This window comes from Electrophorus electricus, chromosome 22, assembly GCF_013358815.1.
Source record: "Electrophorus electricus isolate fEleEle1 chromosome 22, fEleEle1.pri, whole genome shotgun sequence".
NCBI classification, from domain to species: domain Eukaryota; kingdom Metazoa; phylum Chordata; class Actinopteri; order Gymnotiformes; family Gymnotidae; genus Electrophorus; species Electrophorus electricus.
Window position 1 is genome coordinate 12,568,854 of NC_049556.1, and position 15,000 is coordinate 12,583,853.

The 15,000-nt window shown below is 47.1% G+C and overlaps 2 protein-coding genes across 2 annotated transcripts in view; both read right to left on the reverse strand.

Moving 5' to 3' along the window:
* corin (corin, serine peptidase) overlaps window positions 1-2,254 on the reverse strand; it is a 35,136-nt gene extending 32,882 nt beyond the window's left edge. Inside the window, 1 exon segment of the mRNA XM_035521283.1 lies at window positions 1,995-2,254. Within this exon segment, the coding sequence (XP_035377176.1) occupies window positions 1,995-2,054 (60 nt within the window). The 5' untranslated portion in view covers window positions 2,055-2,254.
* A 212-nt stretch (window positions 2,255-2,466) lies between these two features.
* The window catches only part of nfxl1 (nuclear transcription factor, X-box binding-like 1), a 17,052-nt gene continuing 4,518 nt past the window's right edge, over window positions 2,467-15,000 (reverse strand). Inside the window, exons 11-23 of the mRNA XM_027032990.2 lie at window positions 14,559-14,681; window positions 14,316-14,406; window positions 12,933-13,053; window positions 11,996-12,155; window positions 11,608-11,699; window positions 11,304-11,325; window positions 8,659-8,796; window positions 7,900-8,066; window positions 6,936-7,005; window positions 5,195-5,299; window positions 4,704-4,790; window positions 3,654-3,707; window positions 2,467-3,560 (exon numbers count right to left, since the gene is read on the reverse strand). Coding sequence (XP_026888791.2) covers window positions 3,387-3,560; window positions 3,654-3,707; window positions 4,704-4,790; window positions 5,195-5,299; window positions 6,936-7,005; window positions 7,900-8,066; window positions 8,659-8,796; window positions 11,304-11,325; window positions 11,608-11,699; window positions 11,996-12,155; window positions 12,933-13,053; window positions 14,316-14,406; window positions 14,559-14,681 — 1,404 coding nt within the window. The 3' untranslated portion in view covers window positions 2,467-3,386. The remainder of the gene's footprint in view (window positions 3,561-3,653; window positions 3,708-4,703; window positions 4,791-5,194; window positions 5,300-6,935; window positions 7,006-7,899; window positions 8,067-8,658; window positions 8,797-11,303; window positions 11,326-11,607; window positions 11,700-11,995; window positions 12,156-12,932; window positions 13,054-14,315; window positions 14,407-14,558; window positions 14,682-15,000) is intronic.

Below are 15,000 nucleotides of genomic sequence, written 5' to 3' on the forward strand. Positions count from 1 at the left end.
AGGACAAATCTTCCGGCGTGAGAGTGGACCGGCGCCTCACGGGAGGAGGCCCGGAAACACACGCCGCCGAGGCACTGCTGAGCGCCGCGGCGACCGGCACCATCCCACGGACTCGAGTTAAAGGCTGACATATTCTGAGTGTGATGAGTCCGAACCCTGGAAACAAGGTTAGACTGTTAGGTTTAGCGTCCATTTCAGTGGAGCCATTGTTGATGGTGAAAGCAAGATGACAAGATGAAAGGCCCGCTACCCTCCTCGCCTCTCCTTTCATTGGAAAGTGCCGAGATCAGAATAACGTCCCTAAACGAGCGCGTGTAACGCTCGGGCCTGGAGATTCCAAACACGAACTAGAGTGCAAATAAAGCAGCTGAGCCCTCTGTGCGACCGCTCCACTAGTCTTTTTATCTTGGCTCTTCTAGTTTTACCAGCTTTTATAAGCTACTAGACGCCGCCGCTTCACGGCTTTGACAAGGCTGATGGAAACCCCATCACGCGCGGTGCCCAGGCGCTCTACAGGTGACGCATTCAACCAAATCTCAGACATTCACACGCGACAGAAAAACAGCACAGAAAGTTCACGGGCGAGTGATTAATTCAGCCAGTGAATCATAACGTATTTAATCCGATAAAATCTCTCCCAGAACTTTCCTGTAAAAGTCCTCCTGAATAAGAGTCGCGTCTATACCCGAGGAAACATCAGCTACGGGAGCGCAATAACGTTAATACAATTCATTAATTAACATTATTACTCGTTGCTGTTTTATTAATGTTAATGACCATCTAGACAGAAAACATACGTCTATAATATAACTATCGATAATGTAAAGCTACAAATAACCGCATCTAAACCATATTCTTCAGCCCGGAGCTTCACTGGTTATCAGCCTCGTACCTGGATCCACGTCGTGTTAATGATCTCTCTCCGACACGCCGCGGTCACAACGTCCTCCGGTAGCAGCACTTACGACGGGCATGACCGGGAGCCTACCGGCCCGCACACTGACGGTGCCCGGTACGGACGGGGCTCGCGTAACGCAGGGGGATCACGAACGCCGATTGCTCGCAAGAGTTTTTAACACGGTCCGTCTCCCGTGCGCTTACGGTAGCTCTCGCGACGCTGGGTCCTAAAGCTGCCCGGTAAACCGGGGTCGACGGTGAGGCTACGGAGAAGCGCGGACCGCTCGCTCGCCGCGAGTTAAAAATAACCGCGCAATGATATTAGCACGAACGCAGTCCTCAGCCCCACAGGTGGCTTTTTCGGGGTATTTAATTTCAGTATTATTTAACCGTCAATAGTTAATAAGTGCAAAATATACAATTAAACGAACATAACTATAATCTACGAGTTTGGGTTTTTATTCTCCTACACTGAAGATTGAATATATATTATTATTATACATTATAATACTGAGGTTGGGCAATATTCACCAGCCCGTCGGTACTAGGACCTTTGCGCGCTGAGCGCCCCACGGTTTGGCTGACTATTTTTAACCAGGTATTTTTCGCTTCAGACTTTCCACTCCTGCCAGGGGTTTGGGAGGTTGCCGGGGAATCGGAGCGCTCCGTCCGGAGAGGGAAGTTTATTTTAGGGACGAAGAAAAACCGGAGCCCAGGCGTCCACACACATTAACACATGCGTCAGGTGCACGGGCTGTCATTAAGCGCGCACCAGACAAAATAACGAGACGCTAAACGTGCACTCACGGGTGGACAGAAGCGCTTCAGACGTACAAATCATTATTTGTGAATACCGTTAAACTTGGTAATACCGGAATAAACCTTGGATTCCCGTTAACACTCAGCAATACAGAACTTTAAAACCTCACCATCGCCCGCAGATACGATTAAATAAAGTTAAAACGCTACAATGAAATAAGCGGCACTAACATTTGTGAAGCAGCCCCGATGTTTTCTCCGCGTGGCACGGCTATCATGGCCAATGTTAGCAAAAAGAGTAAAGTCTCCCCAGCAACGCGTCCGGTCCCGTGCCTTACCGCGGTCTGCTGGCACGGCTCCGCGAGACCCGGCGCGTGCAGCTGCTCGCTGGATAACATGACCGCAGCGCGGGAGCCCGTCTCGCGCGCCACAGCCCGTTCCTGTCCGTGTGCCCCGTCTGCGCGTCCAGGGAGAGGTCGCGCTGATTTATCTGAATTAAGACTCGAGTCTCCCTCTCATGGCCTCACAGCGACACCCGTTAACTCCACCCTCGGCGCGATGCAGCCGAGCCGAGCCGCCGAGTCAAGGGCGCACGTCTGGACGTGGGCGCGGAAACTTTACTGGTGCGCGTTGCGCGCTGGCGTCTCCAGCTTTAGTTACAGCCGCGGAGGCGACTGTGTGGGGCTCACCGCGCGAAAAACGAAGCCACATTCGCTTTACGTTCAGGATGATTTACGCGCACCGTGTTGCTTCTTCAGCCAACACGCCCCCCGCGACACGCGCACAACATAACGGAGACTGGAAACGAAACACCTTTAACTAAACGGCTTTATTAACGAGTTCAAACTTGCTTATCCTGCAAACATTATACAACTCTTGGTATTAAGGGAAAAGTACATTTGTCTTGAAATAATCTTTCCCAAAAAACAAAACAAAGTACCTCAGGAAGACTGAACATGAAAGGAGCTGTATAAACTTTAAATGTATACATCGCATTTGTACTTGAACAGAAGTCAACTGCCCTATAAAAGTTACGCGTTTATTAGTTTATATAACGAACTATAATTCTTATGTATTGTTTAATCAAATTCTGGTTTGGCAAGCAACAAGAAGCGGAGAATCCAACGTCACCAGTCAGACCCGAACCGAACCGAATCCGGAAGAAGTCGCGTGACTGTGGAAGGTTCCGCCTCCCCGGCTCGGTGCCGCAGCTGTGCGGCATGTTGCTGGCGTTGTGTGCGCACGTCTTTGCAGGGTCCACCTCCTTCAGGTCTTCTCCAGGGTGGGGCAGGGTTACAAGGCCTCACACTTGCTCCATGTCCCCCGAGGGGCAGTTCTTTCAGATCAGCCTCTTTTTACCTTTGGTGTCAGCCATGATGGACCGGGGCCAAGCAGTTCAATGGTCTGTTCCGGGATTACAAAAACCTGGACCGGATTTAGTCTGCGGCTCTCAGGACCGCGTGTGAGGGGTGAGTTTTCCCCAAACGCACATGATCCAGCTCACGAAGGCCTTGGTGAGCCAGGTGTGCGCCACACTATACAAAGAGCATTGCACTCTCTAAAACCACAATGAACACCACCAGACCTAGACCTCAGGTCTGTCCAAAACTGCAGGCATTACAAGACATGCGTGTGTGTTTGTCTGTGTGTGTATTTGCAGGTGTATTAGAGCAGCAGCATGGTGAATAGAGAGGTTAGTGTGGATTAATCCAGTGTCCTCTCTTGGTTCTCTACATGGTCTGCAGCAGATAGAAGGCTCCCACAGCCAATAGTGCACCACAGACGGGCACAAGGAGGTACTTCCTGTACTTAAGCCAAGCCCCTTCCTCTGGTTCCACCTCTGTGTTACGTCTGTTCTTCTTCCTTTTTCCCTTCTGACGCTTCTCAAAGGCCTCCAGCTCTGCCTGACACACACACACACACACAACCACCCACCCCATATTAATACACAGTATGCCAAATGAAGTGGCTGTTAGCTGTTCAGATTCAGTAATTACCTGATGCTTTTTCATTTCTTCTTCTTTTATTGCTCGCTCCTCTGCCTCTCGAGCCTGACAAACCCAAAAATACACACACACAAATAAATACACCCGCCCAGAAACACACACACACACCCAGAAATACACACACACACCCATAAATACACACAGACACATGAGAAGGGGTTATGCAGGGAGTGCAATATTCTCATGTTTGCCATTAGTTCTATGGTTCTGTAGCTAGTTGATGTGTCCCTGATGTGTGTTTGTGCATGCACACGTGACTCCTGCAGTGACAGTGCGTGCACACGTGACTCCTGCAGTGACAGTGCTCTAATGCCTCCTCTCAACTTCTTGTGGGAAAGCATAAATGAAATCAAAGAATCATGCTTTTTACACTGCCTCATAGGAATAAGTTACACTGTACAGTTTAGTGTTCTACTGCTCCAACACACCTGGACTAACCCTGCACTGTACAGTTTAGTGTTCTACTGCTCCAACACACCTGGACTAACCCTACACTGTACAGTTTAGTGTTCTACTGCTCCAACACACCTGGACTAACCCTACACTGTACAGTTTAGTGTTCTACTGCTCCAACACACCTGGACTAACCCTGCATTGTACAGTTTAGTGTTCTACTGCTCCAACACACCTGGACTAACCCTGCACTGTACAGTTTAGTGTTCTACTGCTCCAACACACCTGGACCAACCCGGCACTGTACAGTTTAGTGTTCTACTGCTCCAACACACCTGGACTAACCCTGCACTGTACAGTTTAGTGTTCTACTGCTCCAACACACCTGGACTAACCCTGCACTGTACAGTTTAGTGTTCTACTGCTCCAACACACCTGGACTAACCCTGCACTGTACAGTTTAGTGTTCTACTGCTCCAACACACCTGTTCATAGTCATCAACTAATCATCAGGTCATTTAGAGACCTGGACATGACTGCTCTAGAAGTAGTTCATAAAAATGCGTAATAAAATATTCAGCCATAAAGGGTGTTGATGTGAATTGTTTGTATTATATATGCCTGTGTGTGTGTGTGTACACACATTACCTCAGTATGTTTTCTCTGTAATTCTCTACAGGTATCATCACACAGCACCAAATCCTCTTCCTGCCGTGCACGAGAACACGAAAATTCCTGAAGCCACACAGATTTATTTTTAATTAGAACGTCAAGCCTTTCAGTCATATACTGACCCAGTGCTGCTCACTGGTAACATTACACTGTGGTGTGTGTGTGTGTGTGTGTGTGCGGGGTATCGTGTCTGTAACTACAGTGTAGTCACCCCAATCCATCACACACAGTCTGATGGACAAATATGGAAAAACCCAACTGTCTCTGCTCCACTAACACTGCTGTCTCAGGGGTGTGGACGTCGTGTGACTGGAAGACTTTTAGTTCTAAACTGTGTGTGTGTGTGTGTGTGTGTGTGTGCGCAAGGAATTTATTAGAGCTTTTGTGAGATGGTAAATTTGCTTTAACAGCTGTTAAGGTAAGTTTGTATAAATGTGTTGCCTAGTCTTTCTTTGCTGTGTGTCTACCTTTTTGATCCTCTTGCATGGACACTTCACTTTGACTCTCTGGTTGCAGGTGTCTGCACACTCCCCCTCATGGCACTGCTCCTTACAGCGATGACCACATTTCAGCTGCACACACACACACACACACACACACACACACACACACACACACACACACACACACACACACACACACACACACACACACACACAGGCATACCATTCAGTCTTAACTGATCACATAGTTGAGGTTACATAATAGTTATTAATTACAAAGCCTTTAAAAAAAAAAAAGACAAAAATGATAATACTTGACCACATTTTGCACAATCACTCCTGCCAACCAGAGGGAGTTTTGTAAATTAAGTCTGTGTAATTCAAATCTAAAAAATGTTGAGATGGACTTGACGCCATCTTAACCAGACAGTCCCAAACAGATTCAACAGAGCAACCCAAGACATCAAAAGACACCGAGGAGAGCCACAGAAAACAAACAGCACACACACACCACAGCCAACTGGCTGGCTGAGAAAGTCTTTGTCTTTCCAGGGGCTGTTCTGGATACCATGCAAGCCCTCTAGTTTCTTGGTTGTAATGGGTGTGTGTGTGTGTCATTCTAAGGCTGGAACAGAGCATTACTGAACAGAGTAAGACTTTCTCCCCCAAATCACAGTAAAGAACTCTTTAATCAAGCCTCTTTTTAGAGCAACAACATCTGTGACTCAATCAGAGATTTAAGCACTATAATGACCTCAGCAGGGAGGGGGTGGGAACAGCAGGAATAAGAGAGTGAGAGTGTGAGAGAGAGTGAGTGAGTGTGAGTGTATGTGTGAGAGAGAGAGAGAGAGAGAAGCACATGTACAAGAGCAGGAAGTTCCGTGTGGTTGTTTAAAGATGAAAGACTGTAAGTGTATGCAGATGAAGCAGAGATCAGAAATCGACCCGCAGGAGAAACCATAGGTCATACAAACACACACGCACGCACACACAGCCCTGATTTGGAGAAGCAGCGGGTTGTCCACCAGGTCTTGACCTGTTCCTGTCCTGAGGCTTCTACCAGTTCTTTTCTCTTCCGTCCAGGGCAATCACTTCATATTACGCTTCTGATCGCCATCATAATATGGAAGTGTTCAATGTTTACATCTCACACACACACACTGAATTTTATGCTGATCTTGGAAGAAGTACACAATGTATACACACTCTTACTTCAAGCAGTTCTACTTTCATTATGTTTTATTTTGATACTGAAATGTTATTTATTTATTTTGAATGGAACTACAATTGAAAAGTGTTCTCTATTCACCTTTTTGTATTTTATACAGCAATTTAATTTTTTCTTAGAAGAGTAACTGAAAATTTGTAGAAAGGCTCTAAATAAAAGGAAAAAAGAATCATGAGACAAACCATTTATTTGTTGAGTATATAATTCATAATGCAGTAAGAAATAGGTTTTTCAACATGGCCATTTTATAAACAACAATGTGATCTGTGTCGGGACATGAAATGACCCATATCGGGATATGAGATTATGGTCACATTGCTTAACCCGTTCTAATTTTTTCCACTCTCTAACTTTGGTCAAGCCCCCCCACCCCCAAGTCTGTGACACCTGATAAGAGTCTGAGAGATAACTGGAGGAATGTGTGTCATGTGCCTTGGAATTGTGACACTATGGAAGGCGTCAGGACAAGAAAACATGCCCACTGATAACTAATGACAGCCCCCCAGAACACACTGAAAATGCAGTACCCACACCCACCTGCTTAGGACACTGGTTTTTACAGGAGATGAGCCACTTCTTACCCTCGTCATCAGCAGAGGTCAATTTCCTACAGAAACAACCACAACATCTCAACTCAGCAAACGAGTGGTCATTCGTAAACAGTCCCCGTTTGGGTCTGTGTGGGTGCATGTGTGGGTATGTACTTACATGTGTGAGTGTGTGTGCAGGGGCTGGGTGGGTGTGGGTGTAGTTGTGTCTCACAGGCACTCGATGTACAGGGTGGTGATTTTGTGTCTGCTTGTGTGAGTGTGGTTGTGGTGGGCATGGTTGGGTGTGCGGGTGTGTGTGAGTGTGTGTGTGTGTCTCACAGGCACTCGATGTACAGGGTGGTGATTTTGTGTCTGCTTGTGTGAGTGTGGTTGTGGTGGGCATGGTTGGGTGTGCGGGTGTGTGTGAGCGTGTGTGTCTCACAGGCACTCGATGTACAGGGTGGTGATTTTGTGTCTGCTTGTGTGAGTGTGGTTGTGGTGGGCATGGTTGGGTGTGCGGGTGTGTGTGAGTGTGTGTGTGTGTCTCACAGGCACTCGATGTACAGGGTGGTGATTTTGTGTCTGCTTGTGTGAGTGTGGTTGTGGTGGGCATGGTTGGGTGTGCGGGTGTGTGTGAGTGTGTGTGTCTCACAGGCACTCGATGTACAGGGTGGTGATTTTGTGTCTGCTTGTGTGAATGTGGTTGTGGTGGGCATGGTTGGGTGTGCGGGTGTGTGTGAGTGTGTGTGTGTGTGTGTGTCTCACAGGCACTCGATGTACAAGGTGGTGATTTTGTGTCTGCTTGTGTGAGTGTGGTTGTGGTGGGCATGGTTGGGTGTGCGGGTGTGTGTGAGTGTGTGTGTCTCACAGGCACTCGATGTACAGGGTGGTGATTTTGTGTCTGCTTGTGTGAGTGTGGTTGTGGTGGGCATGGTTGGGTGTGCGGGTGTGTGTGAGTGTGTGTGTCTCACAGGCACTCGATGTACAGGGTGGTGATTTTGCAGTGGCAGCGCTGCCTGATCATCTGGGTGCAGGGCGGGCAGTTGCCACGGTGACAGGGCAGGGCACACGCGTGGGGACACCCAGCAGGGCGGGGCTTAGAGCAACTCTCTTCACACTGTTCACACTCCTTTCCAGCCTGTGTACACACACACACAAATTCTAAATATATTAGAATTCCGTATTCTATTGTAATGCTGTAGAACCCTTGAGAATGTTCTGAATTCTAGAATATTCTATTAAGTGAGCTCTACATCAAAGAAACAAGTTTGGACGTTCTAAACCTGGTTAGGGCCAACTCGTCTGCCCCAGGACGATGGATTTTACTGGTCTAGACACACACTCTCCTGATCTGAGGGTCTAGGTGTAACACTAGAAGGTTTTGGAGAGGCGCTCAGAACGAAACTTCCCACGGTGCTTAGCGGCAAACCCCATGAGTGGGGCATACAGTTCAAGCCATAAATACACTCAACATTTTCCACTGAAGGATTGGAAATACGTAAACACACTCTCGCACGCACGCACGCGCACACACACACACACACACACACACACACACACACACACACACACACACACACACCTCTCAATGTTCTGCACACACTGCAATCTAAACTCAGGCTAACCCTATAAGATGCTCATACACAAATAATTCAAATTCTAATAAAGACAAAATGACAGTGTTTACAAAGACAGAGAGAAAAAGACTGTGTGTAGAGAAGGTCATGTACCTCTTTCTTTTCACTGCTAGGGTCAGGGGTCACAGTGTGGCACTCCAGGCTGCAGGTATGGTTACCACAGGTCAAAGATCGCCCACACGGCCTGCCACATGAGAACGGGCCACGCACATGACAGAGGACAGGACTCACCTATGGCACCAAAAAAACAAAGCTAAAGTCAGCAGGGCAGTGAGTGTCCAGGAACAGGGGCGGACCTAAACTCTACAGTGAGGCGAGTGTCCAGGAACAGGGGCGGACCAATCTTAGACCAAACGAGAAGCCACTCAGCGAGCTCCAGCGCATCTGTAGTCCTCCAGCAGCACCTCAGGCTCCACCCCCCACAAACATATTGCTCCGCCCCACCCAGTACACAGCTCCACCTTCACCCCCACACTGCTCCATCCTGCAATCCCCCCCACACATTACTCCACCCCCCACTGGGTCATGTGGAAGGAGGCCAGGACTGAACTGTCTCAGCTCTCCAGCATGGAGGCTGTGGAAAGCTAAATAAACCTTGGGGGGAAAGACGGTCATTAAACAGCTGAGCACCATTATCCTGGTTCTCATTTGTTTGTACAGTAATCGCAGTCGTTTGTAGCAGCAAGTCTGGCTGTTACCACAGAACATCATCTCCCAAATTGAAAAGTCTTTGGTGCATGGGTCTAGATTGAAACACAGCAGTGGACAGCGTGAGGTCTGTACTTTCAGCAGTGGACAGCAAGAGGTCTGTACTTTCAGCAGTGGACAGCGTGAGGTCTGTACTTTCAGCAGTGGACAGCGTGAGGGCTGTACTTTCAGCAGTGGACAGCGAGAGGTCTGTACTTTCAGCAGTGGACAGCGAGAGGTCTGTACTTTCAGCAGTGGACAGCGAGAGGTCTGTACTTTCAGCAGTGGACAGCGAGAGGTCTGTACTTTCAGCAGTGGACAGCGAGAGGTCTGTACTTTCAGCAGTGGACAGCGAGAGGTCTGTACTTTCAGCAGTGGACAGCGTGAGGTCTGTACTTTCAGCAGTGGACAGCGTGAGGTCTGTACTTTCAGCAGTGGACAGCGTGAGGTCTGTACTTTCAGCAGTGGACAGCGTGAGGTCTGTACTTTCAGCAGTGGACAGCGAGAGGTCTGTACTTTCAGCAGTGGACAGCGTGAGGTCTGTACTCTCTCACTCTCTTGGTACTGGTCTGGCATGGTGAGCAGTGTGCTGTGGGCTCTTGTTATACGGCTCAGTCACTGTGCTCTGGTAAAGCACGGCTGGGTGATAATGAAAAGAACGATAGCTGCAGGTGGAGTGGATGAGCGCGGTATGCATGTGCTGGGACAGTTTAAAACAGCTGTGGGTGGAACAGGCTCTGACTGGCTGGGTCTGGGAAACTCCAGTGTTTGTGTGGACCAGGTGCTGAGCAGAGGAGTTGGAGTCAGAATGCTGACAGTGGCTGACTGGCTAATTAAAAGATGTTAGAGCAAACAAATCCTCCTTATGACAGAATCCCATAGAAACTACCCCAGCCATACATACAGCACAGAAAGACCTCCGTGTTTCACACCATCCCACACAAACCACAGCAGTGACGACAAAGGGAATGGCGGAATCTGATGAATTCTAGGGGAGGGTGGTGATGTCAAAGGAAGGATACAGGGTAGCACAATGATGTCATAAAGGAAACAAATGAACAGCGTGGTGATGTCATAAAAGGTCAAATCCTGTAGAACAATTAATGCAGTGATGATGTCACAAAATAAACTGTACAGAAAGGAAACAGGGCAGGAGAGTGATGACATAAAGCAATGTTTCTCAGCCCAGTCCTCCCAGGTTAAACACCTCCTAAGACACAGGAACCACCCCAAGTGTTTAACAACACCGAATGCCCCGAGGACTGGGTTGAGAGACACTCTCATGAAAAAAAATTAATTTAAATTTGATTGAGGATCCCTGTCATAAGGGAATGCAGGACAGCCTGGTGCAGAAAACAGTGGAATTCAGAAGGACACTGCTGCATGAGAACCAGTTTGAACTTGGAAGCAGAGTGCTGTGCTAACCTGCCTGACAGACCCATCTTACCCCACCATGCATTCAAGTTATAAAGGGTACATGACTTTAAGCCCTTTATGAGGAGTGAAGGCTGAGTGTCACTGCACAGTAGCACAATTCTCTAAAGCTTCATGGAGGACGTCTCATGGAGAAAATGGAGCGACAAAGGCTTGTAGCTGCACCTGTCTCACTCCTGCAGTGATTAAGAACACTCTCTCCCTGTCTCACTCCTGCAGTGATTAAGAACACTCTCTCCCTGTCTCACTCCTGCAGTGATTAAGAACACTGTCTCCCTGTCTCACTCCCTGCAGGTTCCAGTTACTGCACAACAACAGAACACAGAACAAGTGCACAGAGCTCGCCACTGCACCCCCGCCCGCCTGGCTGGCATTTCAGCAGGGCACTGAGATTAGACTGCATAACCTTCAGCCTCATCAGAACCGCTGGGCCACCAGAGAGAGAAAAACAACAAGAAATAACGAGAGAGATCAAGTGAACAATGAACAAGGAAATAAAGAAAGATTGAGAACAAGGGGCAGACCTTTGATGTAGCAGAAGGCTGTGTGTGTGTGTGTGTGTGTGTGTGTGTGTGTGTGTGTGTGTGTGTGTGTGTGTGTGACAAATAAAACATTACCTCATGTTTCCCAAGACAGGCCCTGTAGAGAGAGCAATATACAAAATATTACAATGTTTACTTGAAGCTGTCATGCATGCACACACACAGCTGAAAATACACACACACAAAAATGTATGCTGCATATTACAAGCTATGGCAGGGTTAATTTGGGCACTCACCACAGAGACATTGTTTTAATACTGGGAGTGTGACGCTGAGAGGGTGTGGGAGTCTGTCAGTTTATAGTTCTTTCTTTAAATTGTGTATAGGAGTGCAGAGAGGGAGAGTGAGTGTGTGTGTGTGTGTGTGTGTGTATACATACGTGGGTATAGGGACCTGACAGGGAGGGCAGGGTAAAGCCTTGCATTCAAACGCTGGAGCTGATGGCTGCTCCCATGGACCAGCTAACTGACCCTGGAATGAACACAAACACACACAGACACAGATGGGAGGGTGAGTGAAGCTCTCTCAACCATCATCCTGTGGTGCACTTTATGTTACACTTTTGGGATCCCCAGTTTCCCTGCTTGAAGCTGGGAAACGGGGGTCAAACACTACATACTAGACCACATATCACACCACACTAGACCACATATCACACCACACTAGACCACACTAGACCATATCACACCACATCACACCACACTAGACCACATCACACCATACCACACCGTACTCCATCATAGTTCGGCATTGTGTGGTGGTCTTACCTGGGGGTGGGCTTTGAGGAGCACCTGGTCGTGGCAGGGCTGGGGGCACAGGTGTGTGCAGGCAGGCAGGGGCAGCTGGCACTCCTGCTTACAGGGTGGGCAGGAGCCAAAGTGGCACCTGTGGTGCTCACGAGAGGAGTGGTGGCACGAAGGGGGCTTACTGCACACACACACACACACACACACACACACACACACACACACACACACACACACACACACACACACACACAGATGCACATTATATATACACATTATATATACACATAAAAATAATAAACGCACACACACACACACAGATGCACATACACACACACATTATATATACACATAAAAATAATAAACGCACACACACACACACACAGATGCACATACACATACACATTATATATACACATAAAAATAATAAACGCACACACACACACACAGATGCACATACACATACACATTATATATACACATAAAAATAATAAACGCACACACACACACACAGATGCACATACATACACATTATATATACACATAAAAATAATAAACGCACACACACACACACAGATGCACATACACATTATATATACACATAAAAATAATAAACGCACACACACACACACAGATGCACATACACATACACATTATATATACACATAAAAATAATAAACGCACACACACACACACAGATGCACATACACATACACATTATATATACACATAAAAATAATAAACGCACACACACACACACAGATGCACATACACATACACATTATATATACACATAAAAATAATAAACGCACACACACACACAACGTGCAGAAATATAAAAACAAACGCAACTGCCCGCAGATGCAGACACGATTAGGTACGTAGACGCACACACACAGATGACAGATGATTATTAACTGTTTATGGTATATGCGTGTGTGTGTGTGTGTGTGTGTACCTGCACAGTTCTCTACACCGTGGGGGTTTGGTGCTCTTCTCTCTCCCACAGGGAACACTCAGAGATGTGGAACCACAAGCACACTTTACCTGCACCACCTCAGGACAGGGGTAACAACTCCCTAACACACACACACACACACACACCACGATTACAAGCTCAGACGTCAATATAAACACTCAGTTGTAAATGACAGAGTTGCTCCGTAGGGTTTGAGTTGTCTGGTCACATCTGATTGGACAACATGCTGATGACTGAGGAAGAGGAGGAAGTTTCAGCAGGAGTGGGTGGTTTTTTTTTGCCGTGATCACTGCAGTTTGGGGAGGACTATAGGTCACTCATTTCCTTGTAACCAATCAAAAATGAGCTAAGGCATTTATTTCCTTCTCCCTTTACATTTTTAGTATGTGCAACCAATCAGAAAGGCTGCCTTCAGTGAGAGGATTTACTTTAACGGACATTTAAAACTCTACCACCGCCTCAGTTCACTACGTGATGTCTCATGGACCTGCAGGACACAAACGTGTCCCCGTCACGCGCTGCCGTGACCTGCAGGACACGCACATCCTCGTCAGATACAGCTGACATTTACATGGGCACGCCCCCATTGTCTCAACCACAGCGCTCTACAGCGCTTACAATCTCACCTCCAGGCAACCCATCGCCACGACGACAGACAGGGAGAGAGAGAGAGAGAGAGAGTGAGATATCAGATTCATCAGCCAAGGTAGCGATGACCTATAGACTACAACTCCCTGACCTCTTTTCTGCTCAGTTATCTCTCTCAAACACGTGCGCACACACGCACACAAATTAAAGGTCAATGCATCAGAATACCGGCGGTGGACATGATGGGGTCTTCACTTTTGTACGCATGATGTAGCCACACACTAGTCCCTGTGTGGCAGCACCATGCGTGGGGAACAGGGGGCGCTGTGGAGCGCCACAGAACTAGAAACCTTCATCACTTCAGTGCACTCAGTGTAAAGTACTGTGTAAATGAAATGTAAAACATTTTATTTTTAAATGTCCACATAAATATAGGCATGTCTAAATAAAGCATATTTAGCATTTTAATGGAATTTTAAAAGTACCAAAATCATGAACTAACATACAGGGAAATGTCTGATATGTGGGTTTTCACTGCAAAAGCTCTAGCGATGCTACCTGAATTTGAGCTGGACTGTCCTGGAGACAAATTCTTCTACTTTATCCCAGGCATTTTTTTTGTTTGTGTTAAAATATTGTTCCAAAACGTGACCCTTGACCTCAGCTGGATGGACAGGGAAAACAAACCATTCTGGGGACAGTTAATGTGAGTGTGTTTTTATATTAGTCTATGTGCATGTGCTGATAGGTGTGTGTGTGTGTGTGTGTATATACCTGGATGACACACCGAGGGACATTTGTGGTTCCTGCAGCCCAGGGTTCTGCCACAGCTCAGATCGCACGGTGGACATTTACCAGGGCAACACTACCAACAAACACACACAAACATGTGCATGCACACACACAAAGTCTAGTCATAAGCACAACTTTAGTAACATTTAAAGTGTGTATGAGTGTTGAAAAATAAACAAACATTCATAACTAGTAATGTCAGGAAAACAGTGTGCGTGCGTGTACCTTTCTTCTGCACTGATGTCTGTTACAGTTGCGTGTCTGGCTGCACTTGTTCTCACACAGATACTCCTTATGGCATGGCATAGACTTGCTGTACCGTCCACAACGACAGTGCTTCTCTACCTCCTACACACACACATGCATGCAAAAGCACACGCACACACACATTCTGTGATGGGCATTTGCTTGCTTTCTTATAGCATTTCATTCTACTGAATCAGCCCAAAGTGCTGATGTGATGTAGGTGACTGAGAGGCACACAGGAGGGTCCAAAACAGAAGCAGATGGATGTGCGTGTGTATGTATGTATGTATATGCATGCATGCATGTGTGTGTGTGTGTGTATGTGCGCGTTTATGTATGCATGTATGTATGTACGTACGTACATACGTGTCTATGTATATGTGGATATATGTATGTATGCGTATGTATGTATATGTGCATG